The following is a 14,994-nucleotide window of genomic DNA, read 5'->3' as shown; positions in this document are numbered from 1 at the left end:
GAAAGAGTGGCCTTTCAGGTCATGTTTGTTTAGGTTTTGGGGTGTAAAAGTTTTTATGTTGGTCGTTGGGTTAACTTAAGGTAAGTAATTGAAAAAGGTTTGTCTGTGCTGTAGCAAAATATCGTGCTTGAGTATGACCCTCTGCACTAAAAGTAAGACTGATTTTGAAAAATACCCATCTTCAGTGTTGTATCCATATTTTTCCTATGACTAGATGTCACATATCTGAAAAAATATTTTACATTATTTTACAATGGTGAGGATAGGACTACAGTATCTACAATAAATGGAAAACATTGGACTCTCCTTTTCTGTCAGCCACACATTCAGAGGTACCACTAATCCATAAAGTTGTTAGAAGTTCATGGTTGAAGACTATCTAGCTTCTCCAAGTAAATTGCTTTTGCAATGTGTGCACAGCTGTATGGACACCTGCAATGGTCCTCTGCAGCTGTCTACCAGGGAAAGTTGGTCATCTTTTGCGATTGGTTTTGTAGAATCGGTACTTTACTGGTTGAAGCTTTTCAAGTGCAGATCACATAATTTGTCATCTTCCTTCATTGAGAGAAGCACCTCTCAGTAGCAGCTGTAAATGGCTACTACTCAGCCTTGGGTATAGTCTGATTGAAATGCATAGACCTTTCCTTCTCATAAAAGTTGTTTATGCTCATGAGGAGCATCGAGTAGTCCTGTCCACACCAGGACCTCATGCCCCTTGAGTGGGATGTAATTCTTGTTCTCAAGGCCCTTAAGTATACCCCATATGAGCCTTTGAAAAGGTTGTCAAATAGAGATCTGACTCTTAGGAAAGTCTTTTTGCAAGCTTTATCTTAAGCAAAGACAAAAGCAAGTTGTGTGGTCTCTCTTACATAATAACCCACTCTCAGGATTGGAAGGTTTCTTTTAGATTTGTACCAGAGTTCGTGGCCAAAACTCAGAATCCGTCAAGACACAACCCCATGTTTGGGACGTTATCCATCGCCTCTCTACTCGAAGTTTTGCGTTGCAATCAAGAGGTGGTGTTTTTTGTCTTATGAGGGCTCTGCTGTGCTATTTTAGGAAATCTCAAACCTGATCGTCAGCATTCCAGTACTTCCTTAGCACTGGCAGAACCAAAAAAGGGGTGTTGAAGAACACAGTTTCTTTCTTATGAGACAGTTAAGAGTACAGTAGTATCTTAGTATACAAGTTTAATCCATTCCAGGAGCAAGCTCCTAAGCCAAAAGGGAGTCCACTCAATGCATTTCACACATCCATAGATACATATAATGCATACAGTTCAGTAATCCCTCGCTATATCAAGATTCACCTGTTGCTCCTTCAATACATCATGGATTTATAGATACAGGTCCTCAACTTACAAACTTAATAGGTTCCAAGAAGCTGTCTAATCCTAATTGTTTAAGTCAAATATTGTTACATTTGGCCTAGGATAGGCCTAACCTGAATCCGATGCCTACAATTTCCAGCTACAAAAGTTAAGAAATAGTCCCGTTTCCTATAAAATAAAAATCAGATTGCAAATGTCATTTTGTTTCTGTAATTTTCTGTAGTAAATGATATTATATTACAGTGTTTCTTTACAAAATACACCCAAAAATTGGGGGAAGGGCCTTGGTAAATAGATAGATTTATTTACGAACTTTGGATACACTATCTGAGATTCATTATTTCAGATGTATTTGTGTTTATATCTCCAAATGTTTGAAAGTTGATGACCTTTAAATCTATGCTGCGGAATCTTCTTTATATCGCTGGTTTTTGAGTTCAGATAAGTTGTATGTTTCTCAGTTGGAAAAAAAGTCATTTATTTCCTAAGCTTTGTAATCAATCATTACAGATCAAAAATCTATAAAATTACCGTGAATTGGCAACATGTATGAAACACCACTAAATTTCGATGTCATTAAAATCGACAGTAAATAAAATATGATAAAATTAATTTAACTGAAAATTGCATACCTCTGTATGGTGAAATGAAAATTATAATTCAAGTAATATTTCTGTCTTAGCAAGAGAAAAAAACATCCTTCGATAGTTTGCCTTGATCAGCGGATTTGGAAAATGTAGACAGTAGTCTCGGTCATCTTATGATTGTTAAAAATTGAAAAGCCGTATATTCACTGTTTTTATCACATACTGTACAGTAATATGATGTTGAACTATGAATACAGTATTACATGAAGTATTATTGGATACAGTTACATGAAACTTTAGTTTTATCAAAATCTTGTTTATCTTGATTACAGCTACTTTTTGACCACAGTAAATGGACTTATAGTTTGGTCAACAGCGTAGCCTTACCAAGCAGTATACATGTTAATGAGTATTTCAATTTTAATTTTTTTCATTTTTTCAGTAAAGATGTGTCTACAGTAAAAGTAAGTTTTCAATATTAAACTTACCCGATAATCATGTAGCTGTCAACTCCGTTGCCCGACAGAATTCTATGGAGGGATACGCCAGCTATCACAATACTAGAAGGGGGTGTACTCACCAGCGCCACCTGTGGCCAGGTACTACAGTACTTCTTGTTGACACCTCCTCAATTTTTCCTCTGTCGTGCTTCCGGCAAGACGTTCTGGGATACGCTTATGATCTTGGAGTATTTTCACGGCTTTTGGTGAAGTATTTCTCTCAGATTTCGGCTGTCGCTTTACTGGAAAACTTCTATATTAGCTTAGATAGCTATTATTTAGTCCTGATTAACGGTTAACGATCTTTGTGCTTGATTTGGAATCCCCACTTGGCTAACTCTTTTGATTCAAGATGTCTGACATTTCACAAGCCCCTCCACATAGACGATGTAGGTCTTGTAATAGGCGTATTCCGAAGGCCTCGGTAGATCCTCACACCGCTTGTTCTGACTGTAGGGAAAGGCCCTGTCAGTTAGAAGATCGATGTGAGGAATGCGCCGGACTTTCGGAACTTGATTTTGTCCGATTTCTTAAGTATTCAACCAAGTTAGAGAGAGAGAGAGTTAGGAGGAGTTCTTCTCGCTCTTCACTTTTTTCCTCACCTCATGATCCCCTACCTTTTCCTCCCCCTGTAGTGGCTACCCCCGAACCTACTATTTGCCCTCAACCTGATATGTCTGTTGTTTTGCGTGCCATTCAGGCTTTAGGTGACAAAGTAGAGTCAGTGGTTAGTGATCATAAGTCTCTTATGGCCGAAGTCAAGGAACTTAAGGTCAAGAGTGCAGTGGGTGGTATTAGTGCCAGTGCTGTGACGAGTGCTAGTGTCAGTGCAGTGCCAAGTGCTAGTGTCAGTGTCAGTGTGGTGCGTGAGGGTACTTCTGTGCGTGCCAGTCGTCCTCCCAGTCCGGGACCTCTTGCAAGCTCCCAAGCCCAGGGGAGAAGCAATGTCGAAGGGCAAAAGGGTTCGGCAGGCCTTGATCGGCGCACAGAAGTATCCTCGGTGGTTGCGGGCGTGTCTTCTAGAGACCGTCACTCCCACCTGCAGACGATTGAGCCCGTCTTTTACTCGTCTGCTGAAGAGTTGTCAGGAAAGAAACGTTGGACTCAGGTCTCAAGACCTCTCAAGCGCAGAGTCCAGACCTCAAGAGCTCAACCTGGCTGCAGTCATTGGATCAGCTCTGACTCGCCGCAGTCATCAGTTGAGTGCACTCCTCCTAAGAGGAGTAAGGTACTGCCGCAACAGATCTCTGCTGTTAAGGCTTTACCTCAGCAGACCTTAGTGTCTGCAGACCCCAAGTTGACTCTACTGCAGTCCATGCAGTCACAACTTGCGGTCTTGATGCGTGAGTGTCAGGCTGAGAAGGTTACACCTCCTCCTGCGATCGCTCCGCCTAACCGCAGTACTGCCTGCCAGGCGTACGATGTCGAGGCTCCTCAGGATACCTTAGCACGTTCTGAGTTGACTGTTTCCAGTGGTGTGCAGCTCCCTCCGCCTTCCTTAAGGCAACCTCAGCAATGGGAACAGGAAGCTTATACCTTACTTCCTCCGCTTCCACTTGCAGTTCCACCAGTGAGGCAACACTCTCTTGAGGTACAACAACCTCTCCCATCCATGAGTCAGACTCCTCAGCTCTCGCTGCAGCGACCTCAACCCTCCTCAAGGCAAGCACCTCAACACCTTAGCCTTGCGCCTCAGGAACCTCAACTCGCGAGACAATTACTGCGTTCTGCGCAGCCTCTACCTCATCGCTCTCAGCTCACACCTCAGGAACCTCAACTCGTTCCTCAGGAACCTGCTACTGCGCATCCACCAACCACACAGCAAGCGCAACTCTTGAGTTCAGACACTCATGCCAGGAGTCAGCCCCCTCCACCCATGCGCCTACCTTCTGCTACTTCTTTGGATCAGCCTTTGCAGCCTGAGCCTCAGGTGTTCCCTCAACAGAGACTTGAGGAGGAAACCACAAGTATTTTTGTTCCAGCTCGTGCTGATTCTGCTGTTCAGCATACCTTACCGATCTCTTCGCTACACTCTGGTGATGAGGTTTCTGATGATGAGGCTGCACACCTGGATCCCTCATCAGACGTGGATGAATCCAAGTCTTCTCCGCCTCCTATTGACTTTCGTAAGGTCTTGGCTCTTTTCAGAGAGGTATACCCAGACCACTTTGTCTCTGCTATCCCCCGCTCTCCGCCATCTGAGTTTTCGCTGGGCATGCAGCAAGCTAAGTCTACGTATACTAAGCTCGTCTTAGCAAGGTCCTCTAAGAGAGCGTTAAGGATTTTAGGGGAGTGGTTGCAGTCTAAGCAACAACTTGGAAAGACTTCCTTCATGTTTCCTCCGACTAAGCTCACTTCTAAAGCGGGCGTTTGGTATGCCACAGGAGAGGAACCAGGCTTGGGAGTACCTGCCTCTGCCCAGGCTGACTTCTCAAGTCTGGTAGACTCTCCTCGTAGAACAGCAATGAGGCGCTCTAAGGTTTGCTGGACCTTCTCAGACCTTGATCACTTTCTGAAAGGTGTTTTTAGAGCATTTGAGATGTTCAATTTCCTAGACTGGTGCCTGGGGGCCCTTAGCAAGAAGACCTCCCCTGCGGACAAGGACTCTGCCATGCTCTTGATGTCCTGCATGGATAAGGCCATTAGGGATGGATCTGGCGAGCTTGCTTCGATGTTTGTGTCAGGGGTTCTTAAGAAAAGGGAGCAGCTTTGTACCTTCCTTTCCTCCAGCATCACACCTTGTCAAAGGTCTCAACTCCTTTTCGCTCCGCTCTCGAAGTTCCTTTTTCCCGAAGAGCTTGTTAAGGACTTGTCTGCGGCCCTGATACAAAAGGACACCCATGATCTTGTGGCCTCATCGGCTCGAAAGACTAAGGTTGCTACCTCAGTCCCCAGGACTTATCGCACCCCAGTGGCTGATACTCCTGCTACGAGGTTTATTCCGCCCTTTCGTGGTAGAGCCCCCAGCCGAGGAAGCTCCCGTCCAGACTCTTCCAGGAGCAAGTCTAGGAAAGGTTCCAAGGCTTCTAAAGGAAAAAACTGACTCTCATCATCTCCAGACAGCAGTAGGAGCCAGACTCAAGATCTTCTGGCAAGCCTGGGAAAAGAGAGGTGCAGACGCCCAGTCTGTCAGTTGGCTGAGGGAGGGTTACAGGATACCATTCTGCCGCAAACCCCCTCTGACCACATCTCCCATCAACCTCTCTCCCAACTACAAAGAAAAGGACAAGAGGCTAGCGTTGCACCAGGAGGTGTCGCTCCTTTTACAGAAGAAGGCAGTGGTTATAGTCCGGGACCATCAATCCCCGGGCTTCTACAACCGTCTTTTTCTGGTGGCCAAGAAGACAGGAGGTTGGAGACCGGTGCTGGACGTCAGCGCGCTCAATGCTTATGTCACCAAGCAGACGTTCACGATGGAGACGACGAAGTCGGTCCTAGCAGCGGTCAGGCAGGAGGACTGGATGGTCTCGTTGGACCTGAAAGATGCTTACTTTCACGTTCCTATTCATCCAGACTCCCAACCTTTCCTGAGATTCGTTTTTGGAAAGGTTGTCTACCAATTCCAAGCCCTGTGTTTTGGCCTAAGCACAACTCCTATGGTGTTTACGCATCTGATGAGGAATATAGCAAAATTCCTCCACTTATCGGACATCAGAGCCTCCCTTTACTTAGACGACTGGCTGTTGAGAGCCTCCACGAGTCTTCGCTGTCTGGAGAGTCTCAACTGGACTTTGGACTTAATCAAAGAACTGGGTCTGTTAGTCAACCTAGAAAAGTCTCAGCTCATTCCCTCCCAATCCATTGTGTACCTGGGAATGGAGATTCGGAGTCAGGATTTTCGGGCTTTTCCATCGGCCCCAAGGATAAGCCAAGCCCTAGATTGCATCATGAGCATGCTGAAGAGGAGCAGTTGCTCGGTGAGACAGTGGATGAGTCTCACAGGGACCCTTTCATCGCTGGCCCTGTTCGTCGAGCTAGGGAGACTCCACCTCCGCCCTCTTCAATTCCATCTTGCAGCTCATTGGGACAAGGGTTTGACTCTCGAAGCAGTCTCTATCCCAGTCACCAAAGAGATGAAGACCACTCTCTTGTGGTGGAAGACCAATCTCCTTCTCAAGGAGGGCCTATCGTTGGCTATTCAGACCCCCAATCTTCATCTCTTCTCGGATGCATCGGACTCGGGCTGGGGCGCGACCTTGAACGGACAGGAGTGCTCGGGAACGTGGAACGAGGAACAGGGAACGCTCCACATCAACTGCAAGGAGCTACTAGCAGTTCACTTAGCCCTGTTGAACTTCAAGTCCCTCCTGCTTATCAAGGTGGTGGAGGTGAACTCCGGCAACACCACAGCCTTGGCTTACATCTCCAAGCAAGGAGGGACCCATTCGAGGAGCCTATACGAGATCGCAAGGGACCTCCTCATTTGGTCAAGAAGTCAAAACCTCACTTTAGTCACGAGGTTTATTCAGGGCAACATGAACGTCTCAGCAGATCGCCTAAGCAGAAGGAATCAGGTCATCCCCACGGAATGGACCCTCCACAAGAGCGTGTGCAACAGACTTTGGACCTTGTGGGGTCAGCCTACCATAGATCTGTTTGCCACCTCCATGACCAAGAGACTTCCGTTGTACTGTTCCCCAGTTCCAGACCCAGCAGCAGTTCATGTGGATGCTTTTCTGCTGAACTGGTCCCATCTCGACCTTTACGCATTTCCACCGTTCAAGATAATAAACAAAGTCCTTCAGAAGTTCATCTCGCACGAAGGGACACGGCTGACGCTGGTTGCTCCCCTTTGGCCTGCAAGAGAATGGTTCACAGAGGTACTTCAATGGCTGGTCGACGTCCCCAGGACTCTCCCTCTAAGAGTGGACCTTCTACGTCAACCTCACGTAGACAGGTTGCACCCAAACCTCCACGCTCTTCGGCTGACTGCCTTCAGACTGTCGAAAGATTCGCTAGAGCTAGAGGCTTTTCGAAGGAGGCAGCCAGTGCGATTGCCAGAGCAAGGAGGGTTTCCACTCGTAGAGTCTACCAATCTAAGTGGGAAGTCTTCCGGAGCTGGTGTAGAGCCAATGCAGTATCCTCTACCAATACCTCTGTGACCCAAATAGCTGACTTCCTATTACATCTTAGGAATGAGAGATCCCTTTCAGCCCCTACGATTAAAGGGTACAGGAGTATGTTGGCTTCAGTTCTCCGCCACAGAGGTTTGGACCTTTCTTCCAACAAGGACCTTCAAGACATCCTTAAGTCTTTTGAGACTTCTAAAGAGCGTCGTCTACCCACTCCAGGCTGGAACCTAGACGTAGTCTTAAGGTTCCTTATGTCACCTAGGTTCGAACCTCTCCAGTCAGCTTCCTTCAAGGACCTTACCCTCAAGACTCTTTTTCTCGTCTGCCTTGCAACAGCGAAAAGAGTCAGTGAGGTTCATGCCTTCAGCAAGAACATTGGTTTCACGACCGAATCTGCAACATGTTCTTTACAGCTCGGGTTCTTAGCTAAGAATGAACTTCCTTCACGTCCTTGGCCTAGATCGTTTGAAATACCTAGCCTCTCCAACATGGTAGGTAACGAGCTAGAAAGAGTTCTTTGCCCTGTCAGAGCTCTCAAATTTTATCTTAATAGGTCAAAACCTATTCGAGGACAGTCAGAAGCCTTATGGTGTGCCATCAAGAAACCTTCGAGGCCCATGTCCAAGAATGGGGTTTCGTATTATATAAGGCTTCTGATTAGAGAAGCCCATTCTCACTTAAAGGAGGAAGACCTTGCTTTGCTGAAGGTAAGGACCCACGAAGTAAGAGCCGTAGCTACTTCGATGGCCTTTAATAAAAACCGTTCTCTGCAGAGCATAATGGATGCAACCTATTGGAGGAGCAAGTCAGTGTTTGCATCATTTTATCTTAAAGATGTCCAGTCTCTTTACGAGAACTGCTACACCCTGGGACCATTCGTAGCAGCGAGTGCAGTAGTAGGTGAGGGCTCAGCCACTACATTCCCTTAATCCCATAACCTTTTTTAACCTTTCTCTTGAATACTTTTATTGTTGTTTTTATGGTTGTTACGGTAGGCTAAGAAGCCTTCCGCATCCTTTTGATTTGGCGGGTGGTCAATTCATTCTTGAGAAGCGCCTGGGTTAGAGGTTGTGTAGAGGTCCTTTAGTAGGGGTTGCAGCCCTATATACTTTAGCACCTTTGAGTTGATTCAGCCTCCAAGAGGAACGCTGCGCTCAGTAAGGAAGACGAACTTAAAAAAGAGGCAGAGTAACGGTTCAAGTCGACTTCCTTACCAGGTACTTATTATTTCATTGTTATTTGAGATAACTGTTATATGAAATATGGGATACTTAGCTATCCTTTAATCTTGTACACTGGTTTTCACCCACCCCCCTGGGTGTGAATCAGCTACATGATTATCGGGTAAGTTTAATATTGAAAAATGTTATTTTTATTAGTAAAATAAATTTTTGAATATACTTACCCGATAATCATGATTTAATTGACCCTCCCTTCCTCCCCATAGAGAACCAGTGGACCGAGGAAAAATTGAGGAGGTGTCAACAAGAAGTACTGTAGTACCTGGCCACAGGTGGCGCTGGTGAGTACACCCCCTTCTAGTATTGTGATAGCTGGCGTATCCCTCCATAGAATTCTGTCGGGCAACGGAGTTGACAGCTACATGATTATCGGGTAAGTATATTCAAAAATTTATTTTACTAATAAAGATAACATATTTAGTTTAAAAATTCTTTTAAGAGTGTATAATGAGATTAAAAGTTTTCGAATGGTTTATAAAAGCTTAAATTTATGAAAAATAGAAATTTAAAAAAATAATAAGAAAATTATACCATATCTGTATCTACTCATGGTTTTTGAGCTATTGTGAGAGGCCTGGAACAGAGTACTCGTGATAGGAGAGGTATTACTTTATTACTATATATGCTTTGACTTGTGAGGGGTTGAGGTACCATTTTGAACGAGAGCTCAGTGTCAGGGATATACAGTAGATCCCACTTAGACTGAAGAATCTGCAATCAACAGATAATATAGGAGTTTGAAGTGCCAAACAGCCTTAGCCACCTTTTCAAGGAAGCATACATATCTACAAGTCCTTCAACTTCTGTTTTTTGATCCTGCAGTAGTGGTTTTAGTTGTCATTTAGTCCATTCTACACCCATATGGGACAGGAAACATCTTGTCTATGGTAAAATGTTTGATTTATATCTGGAGGAAAGGTAGAATGACTGGCTCCTCTGCTTCTACTTTCCTTCCCCTTTCTTTGAGATCAAGCGTTCATACCGTTACATGCTGGATCTGGTATTGATGCTGGTAAGCTACGTTTCTGAGCACCATTCTTATTAGACTGAATCTGTATTAAGTAGTTTTGCCCTATCCTCCCATTATGAAAGGAGGACTGGTGGAATAAATGCCTATCCACTGACCTTCATCCACCAGGTAATTCATTCCAGACTGCGTCTCCCCTTTGGTGGAGAAAGATTCCATCATCGACCAAGTACCAAGCACTAACCAAGTACTGACCAGGGTTTATCAGCCTACTCCTTCCTATGATGTGCTGATAGGAGGTTGCTTGAATTTTCTCCCTCACTTCCATTCTGGACAAGGGAGACTGGCATTTTCCAGGGAAGAAAAAGAACTAACCAGTTTGTTTTTTAGGAGGACTTGGTACCCACCAGTTAGCGTGTGTCAATGTTTGTGGATGAAAGATTCGTATATGTGTAGGAACAAATAACAAATGAAAAGTAATTTGTAATATTTTTCCTAAGCCTACCTTCACCACCTGTTGTTAATTACCTCAATAACAATTTCAAGGGTCATTCCAGCTCTACTGAAGAGATTTCCTGTTTTATATGACTCTGGTTTATATAGCAAAGTAAAAAGCAAATTACATACTGTATAAAATTTCCTTTTGTAACTAGTTTATTCTGGTATTTCTGTTGAAAGCTGGCAGTGCATTTCATGTAAAGTATCTGAGCTAAAAGAAAGAGCGTACTATTACTGCACTAAAGTAAGGAGGTACTGTATCAATAAAATATATAAATACCTATCATAACCAAATTTATATATTTACTTAAGTTCTGAAATGAATTAATCCTATTGGTTAAGGCAATGGATAGAATTGTTGTAACTAATTCTCTTCCCAACATTGGTTTGAATCTTAGTGGGAGTAAATAATTTTTATATTTGTTTCTATATTTGAATTATAGTTTTGTTGTAAAGCCTGTAAAAAATATTAGAAAATTAACTTCAGATAAACTGCTATTGAATAGTTTACTCTGTTAGCCTGAACTTTTTTTCTTTTCATTTCAAAAATTATATTTGTCAGAAAAAAGGTGTGGTACATATTGACCCTTTTGTCAAATTCCTCTTGTAAATGATTTCTGTCGATTAGATGAGTTTTATTAATGCATTGTGTTCTGTTTCTCTATTTTCTCATCGATTTTGATTACTTATCCTTCTCTGACTGTATTCCATTGACATAATAGTTTTTACAATGATTTCAGCAATCTTCGTCGTTTAGTGCACATGCTACTTATGAGACCGGATGCTTCATATATAACCAGGTGGGAGAGCATGTATTGCTGCCCTGATTAATATGATTTTGATTTGCTTACTAATGCAGTTTTGAATGTGCCTCATTTAATTCCAAATGTTACACTTGGAAAAGGACAATTTGTCACCAAATGTGAAAAACTTAAAGATCATGTTGTACTGTTTCACTTCTACAGTATCATGATAATTCACCTTTGAGGTTGATAACATTACAGTACTAGTAGTGTCATCTCACTGGTGTTACAAGTTCATTTAGTGTAATTTGGTTGGCACTAAGCATTAGCCTGGATCGTCTTACAATGCAGTTTTCTTCTGAAGTGTAAATAGTTTTGTATACTGATTGCCTTGTTTTGTTTGCACTCAAATCCATATTTTTTATTTTTTTGCCATGAATTTGCTTTCAGATACTAAAATTCTTCCCTTTGTTGCCTATATGTGTATACACGTAGTTGATACACTTAACTATAAAGTAGGCCTTTTGCGTATTTTGATTTTCCACTGCAATTTACTGTACAGCAGTCATTGGATATTTGCAGTATTTATAGTTGGTAAGATCCGAAAGATACATTATCTAGGGAAAAAATTTCATATTATAAAGTCTAGAATTATTGATTGAAAATATTAAAGATACAGTACATTTATTTTCAAAAATACCAACATGGGTGATAAAACAAGTATAGAAGTTATTAGAATCCAATTTTTTAATTGGCACATTCTCCATCATTAATCATTCCTAGAAAAAATCATGTATATATATAACCATTGCTGTCCTAGATCTGATTGCTTTGCTATGAAAGAACAACAAATCAAGACTTTACCAATTCATGTTCGTCAAAAGGACATAGTGTGAGAGGTGTTGCCTCTTAATCTTCACTTACTTTCTTCATTAGGAAGATATGCATTCAAATTACCATGTATGCTTCCAGTCTGAGGTGATGTAATAGCCCTTGGTATAAGACAGATCAGCAGCCTCAAAGTCTGTTTGCCTCCAGGAATTTAAGATTCTTTCACTTATTTCAGGATTCTGAATTGAATCTCCAAACATTTTCATTAATTTTGTATGTAGCTAATGGTTGTAGCTGTGATTAAGTACCGGCAATCCAATAAGCTGTGGACTCAAAATATTTGTGGATTCAAGGGGCAAGTTATTTTTTGAGGAGGAATTCCTAGAGGCCCACCTGCTAACATGAGTGGAATAATTGGACTCATTTGATAATCTATTTTTTAAGCATCATCATCCTATTTTTTTTCATTTTCAAGTGACATTAGTGCTGTCCTAGGGAATAGTGAAGCCTGAATTCAGAAGTGTCCTCCATTAATTTACATATAAAGGGGTCTGATAATGGCAAAAGCCCAACTAATGAGAGAGTTTTCAGTCCCATCTTAGGATTTGTTCTCAGGAGCCATCCCCTACTTGCTTTTAGATGCTGAAATGCCCTCCAATCTTCAGTTTCATACTATAGGGCTCAATATCAAATGCTACACGAAAAGCCTTCTACTACTAAAAATTGTTAGGATATTAAGAAAGTATTGGATTTTCATAAAAGACAAACATTATTTTGTGTTGTTGTAATAATCATAATTAAACTGTTTTCTACTTATTTGTTTTTAGAATAAGAGAGTAATTGTATTACCATAAAAGGAAGAATATATGATGTACTATTCAACAAGGGATGCTCATATCTGTGTGAGAATATTAAAATGTAGGGTATGAATTTGTTTAAAACAACCAGTTGATATCATCAGAGTCACATTTGACACGTAAAGTACTCATACAAAGATAACAGTGTCTGTGGATATAGGGAATGATGATTTGTTTTGAAAATATAGGGTCTAAAAGTATTCAAGCAGCAGGATTATTCATATTACTTAAAAATTGTTGTACTTGACATTTACCAATAATAAATTCTAAATTCAGAGAAGCAAGCAAGATTAAGCAAGGAGATATTTGCTATACAATGCACACGTTACAATACATAGTCTCTATTCTTTTTGACAGTGCCTCTTTTCATCCTTTCCCAAAGCTTGATTGCAAAAATGATGGATTATGCATATTTTCCTTGGAGCAGATAAACCAATCAGCCATTAAACTTTGGAGTAATTAAAGCTTTCAAGATATTACTGTTTTTATATATGACAGAGAAAAGCTAGTTGGAAGAGACAGCTTATAGTTATTTAAAAAAAAGATAACAATAGTACCAAGAGGTTCTTGGCATGAAGTAAGTAAGTCATGGAAAAAGGGCTTGTTAGAAGCTATATTATCCTCAAGTGCTCTGAAAACATAAAGCCTCAGGTACCCATTACAGTTGTACTTCAGTTTACGATTTTGATTTGCTCTGGGCCAAACTTGCAATCTAAAATGCTCATATCCTAAAATAATTTTTCCCACAGCAAATAAAAGAAATGCACTCGATGTGTTCCACACGTCCTTAAATACACATATACACTGATTTTAAAGTTTTTGTATTAAGATTATAACTCCTAACATGAGAATTGAAAACAAATTAATAATTGCAATAAAAAATAGAAACACCTTGTACAGTATTGACCAATTGATTCGCATTACCTTTGAGGGTTGTAGCTGGCAAGAGGGGGACGAGAGAACGGGAAGAGGGGGAGGGAGTTACTGCTTGGAGGGACAATCTCCCTCCATTAGAACTTCTAGTAAAATGTCGAGAGTTCTCTAACAGGTTCTGGTGGTGAATATATCATAAATCACGCAGACTATTTTATTTTATTGTTGTATATTATGCTTCTAGTTGCCGAAATAAAGGATAAATTAGGCCCACCTAATGTGTAATGAGATTAGTCCCATTTCTGACCCAAGGATATGGATGAAAGGGAAAAGACTGCATTTATTGCAGAACTTTTCAAATAAGCTTTATTACTGCTTGCAGTTTCCAAGCTGAATTGCAACTGGATCTCTCGTGTTAAGGTTCAAATCCTTTAGGGAAATTGCACAAGCTGAGGGGAGCAGTCATCAACAACATTGAAAAATGTAGATTGTTGTGCAGTTACTCATTGTTTCTCAACTTGCAATATGATTTATTCATAGTATGTCTCCTTCAGCAACTTTGAGTCATAACCTTGAATGCTGCGGCCCATTACACTCAGCCCCTTACTTCTGCTCCATTGATAGATCTCTTTGAACCAATTGCCTCTTCAAAAGTGCAGAGCGGTAGGTCATCCTCATATTGACATACAGTATGTAATTGATCCTCAACCTCCTCATGACATGGCAGCCCCAAATTCTCCAACTCCCATCTGTGTAACAGTCCTCAACCTGCTGCCTTTTCCCAGCTGGATAGTCCCCAGTTTACTACTCTCCCTTCCATATGACAGTTCATACCCTGCGGCCTTATCTCAAGATGTCTGTTGCATGGTAATCAAGTTTAGGAAAAAAGTTTTGATTTGTAGTACAAGTTTATTCATAGAATGTTTCATATACAAAGTATGTTTTACTAGTTGAATAGAAGTTAAATAGAATTATGCTAGAATTACTGTAAGTCTGGGCAGTGCTATAGAGTTGTAAGTGAATTTGTAGCTATCAGCACAAACACAGCATTAGTGTATGTATACACAGCATTGCATCACGTAAGCAAACATTAAATGTAGTGGTCTTGAAAGAAACTCTTTGACCATTGCTGTTGCATGCCTAAAGGGTAAGTATCATTCACATTGTTTTTCATTGTAGTACTTATATAATTGAGGTTTTTATTTCATAGTTACTTAATTTTTGCAAAACAGAGATTATTTTTCTTTGTTTTTTTCTGTTCACATATACTTTATAGTAGATTAAAACTCCGCATTTATTGCCTCACTATAACTTGCTTATTTTACCTATTCTGTATACTGTATTTCTAGTATACTCAGAAATTTGTCTACTATAATGGATGACTCTACGAGTATACAAACCTTTTGTCCTTCAAAATAGGAATGTCTTCAACGGAGATAGAACAACCGTTAAAATTGTTAACGAGTTAGTTAATGACAGATGGGGAGCACAAGCC

The 14,994-nt window shown here is 41.3% G+C and overlaps 1 protein-coding gene across 4 annotated transcripts in view; it reads left to right on the top strand.

Annotated features, from left to right (window-relative positions):
* The window catches only part of Miro (mitochondrial Rho GTPase), an 88,458-nt gene that overhangs the window by 69,763 nt on the left and 3,701 nt on the right, over nucleotides 1-14,994 (top strand). For 2 of the 4 annotated variants that reach the window (XM_068392008.1, XM_068392007.1), the window contains exon 14: nucleotides 10,936-10,995. The exons of the other annotated variants lie outside the window; for them this stretch is intronic. In XM_068392008.1, coding sequence (XP_068248109.1) covers nucleotides 10,936-10,995 — 60 coding nt within the window. The remainder of the gene's footprint in view (nucleotides 1-10,935; nucleotides 10,996-14,994) is intronic. 4 annotated transcript variants of the gene reach the window in all.

Source organism: Palaemon carinicauda, chromosome 18 (assembly GCF_036898095.1).
Source record: "Palaemon carinicauda isolate YSFRI2023 chromosome 18, ASM3689809v2, whole genome shotgun sequence".
Lineage (NCBI taxonomy): Eukaryota > Metazoa > Arthropoda > Malacostraca > Decapoda > Palaemonidae > Palaemon > Palaemon carinicauda.
The sequence above is the reverse complement of the archived record's forward strand: the minus strand, read 5'-3'. Positions and strand labels throughout refer to the sequence as shown.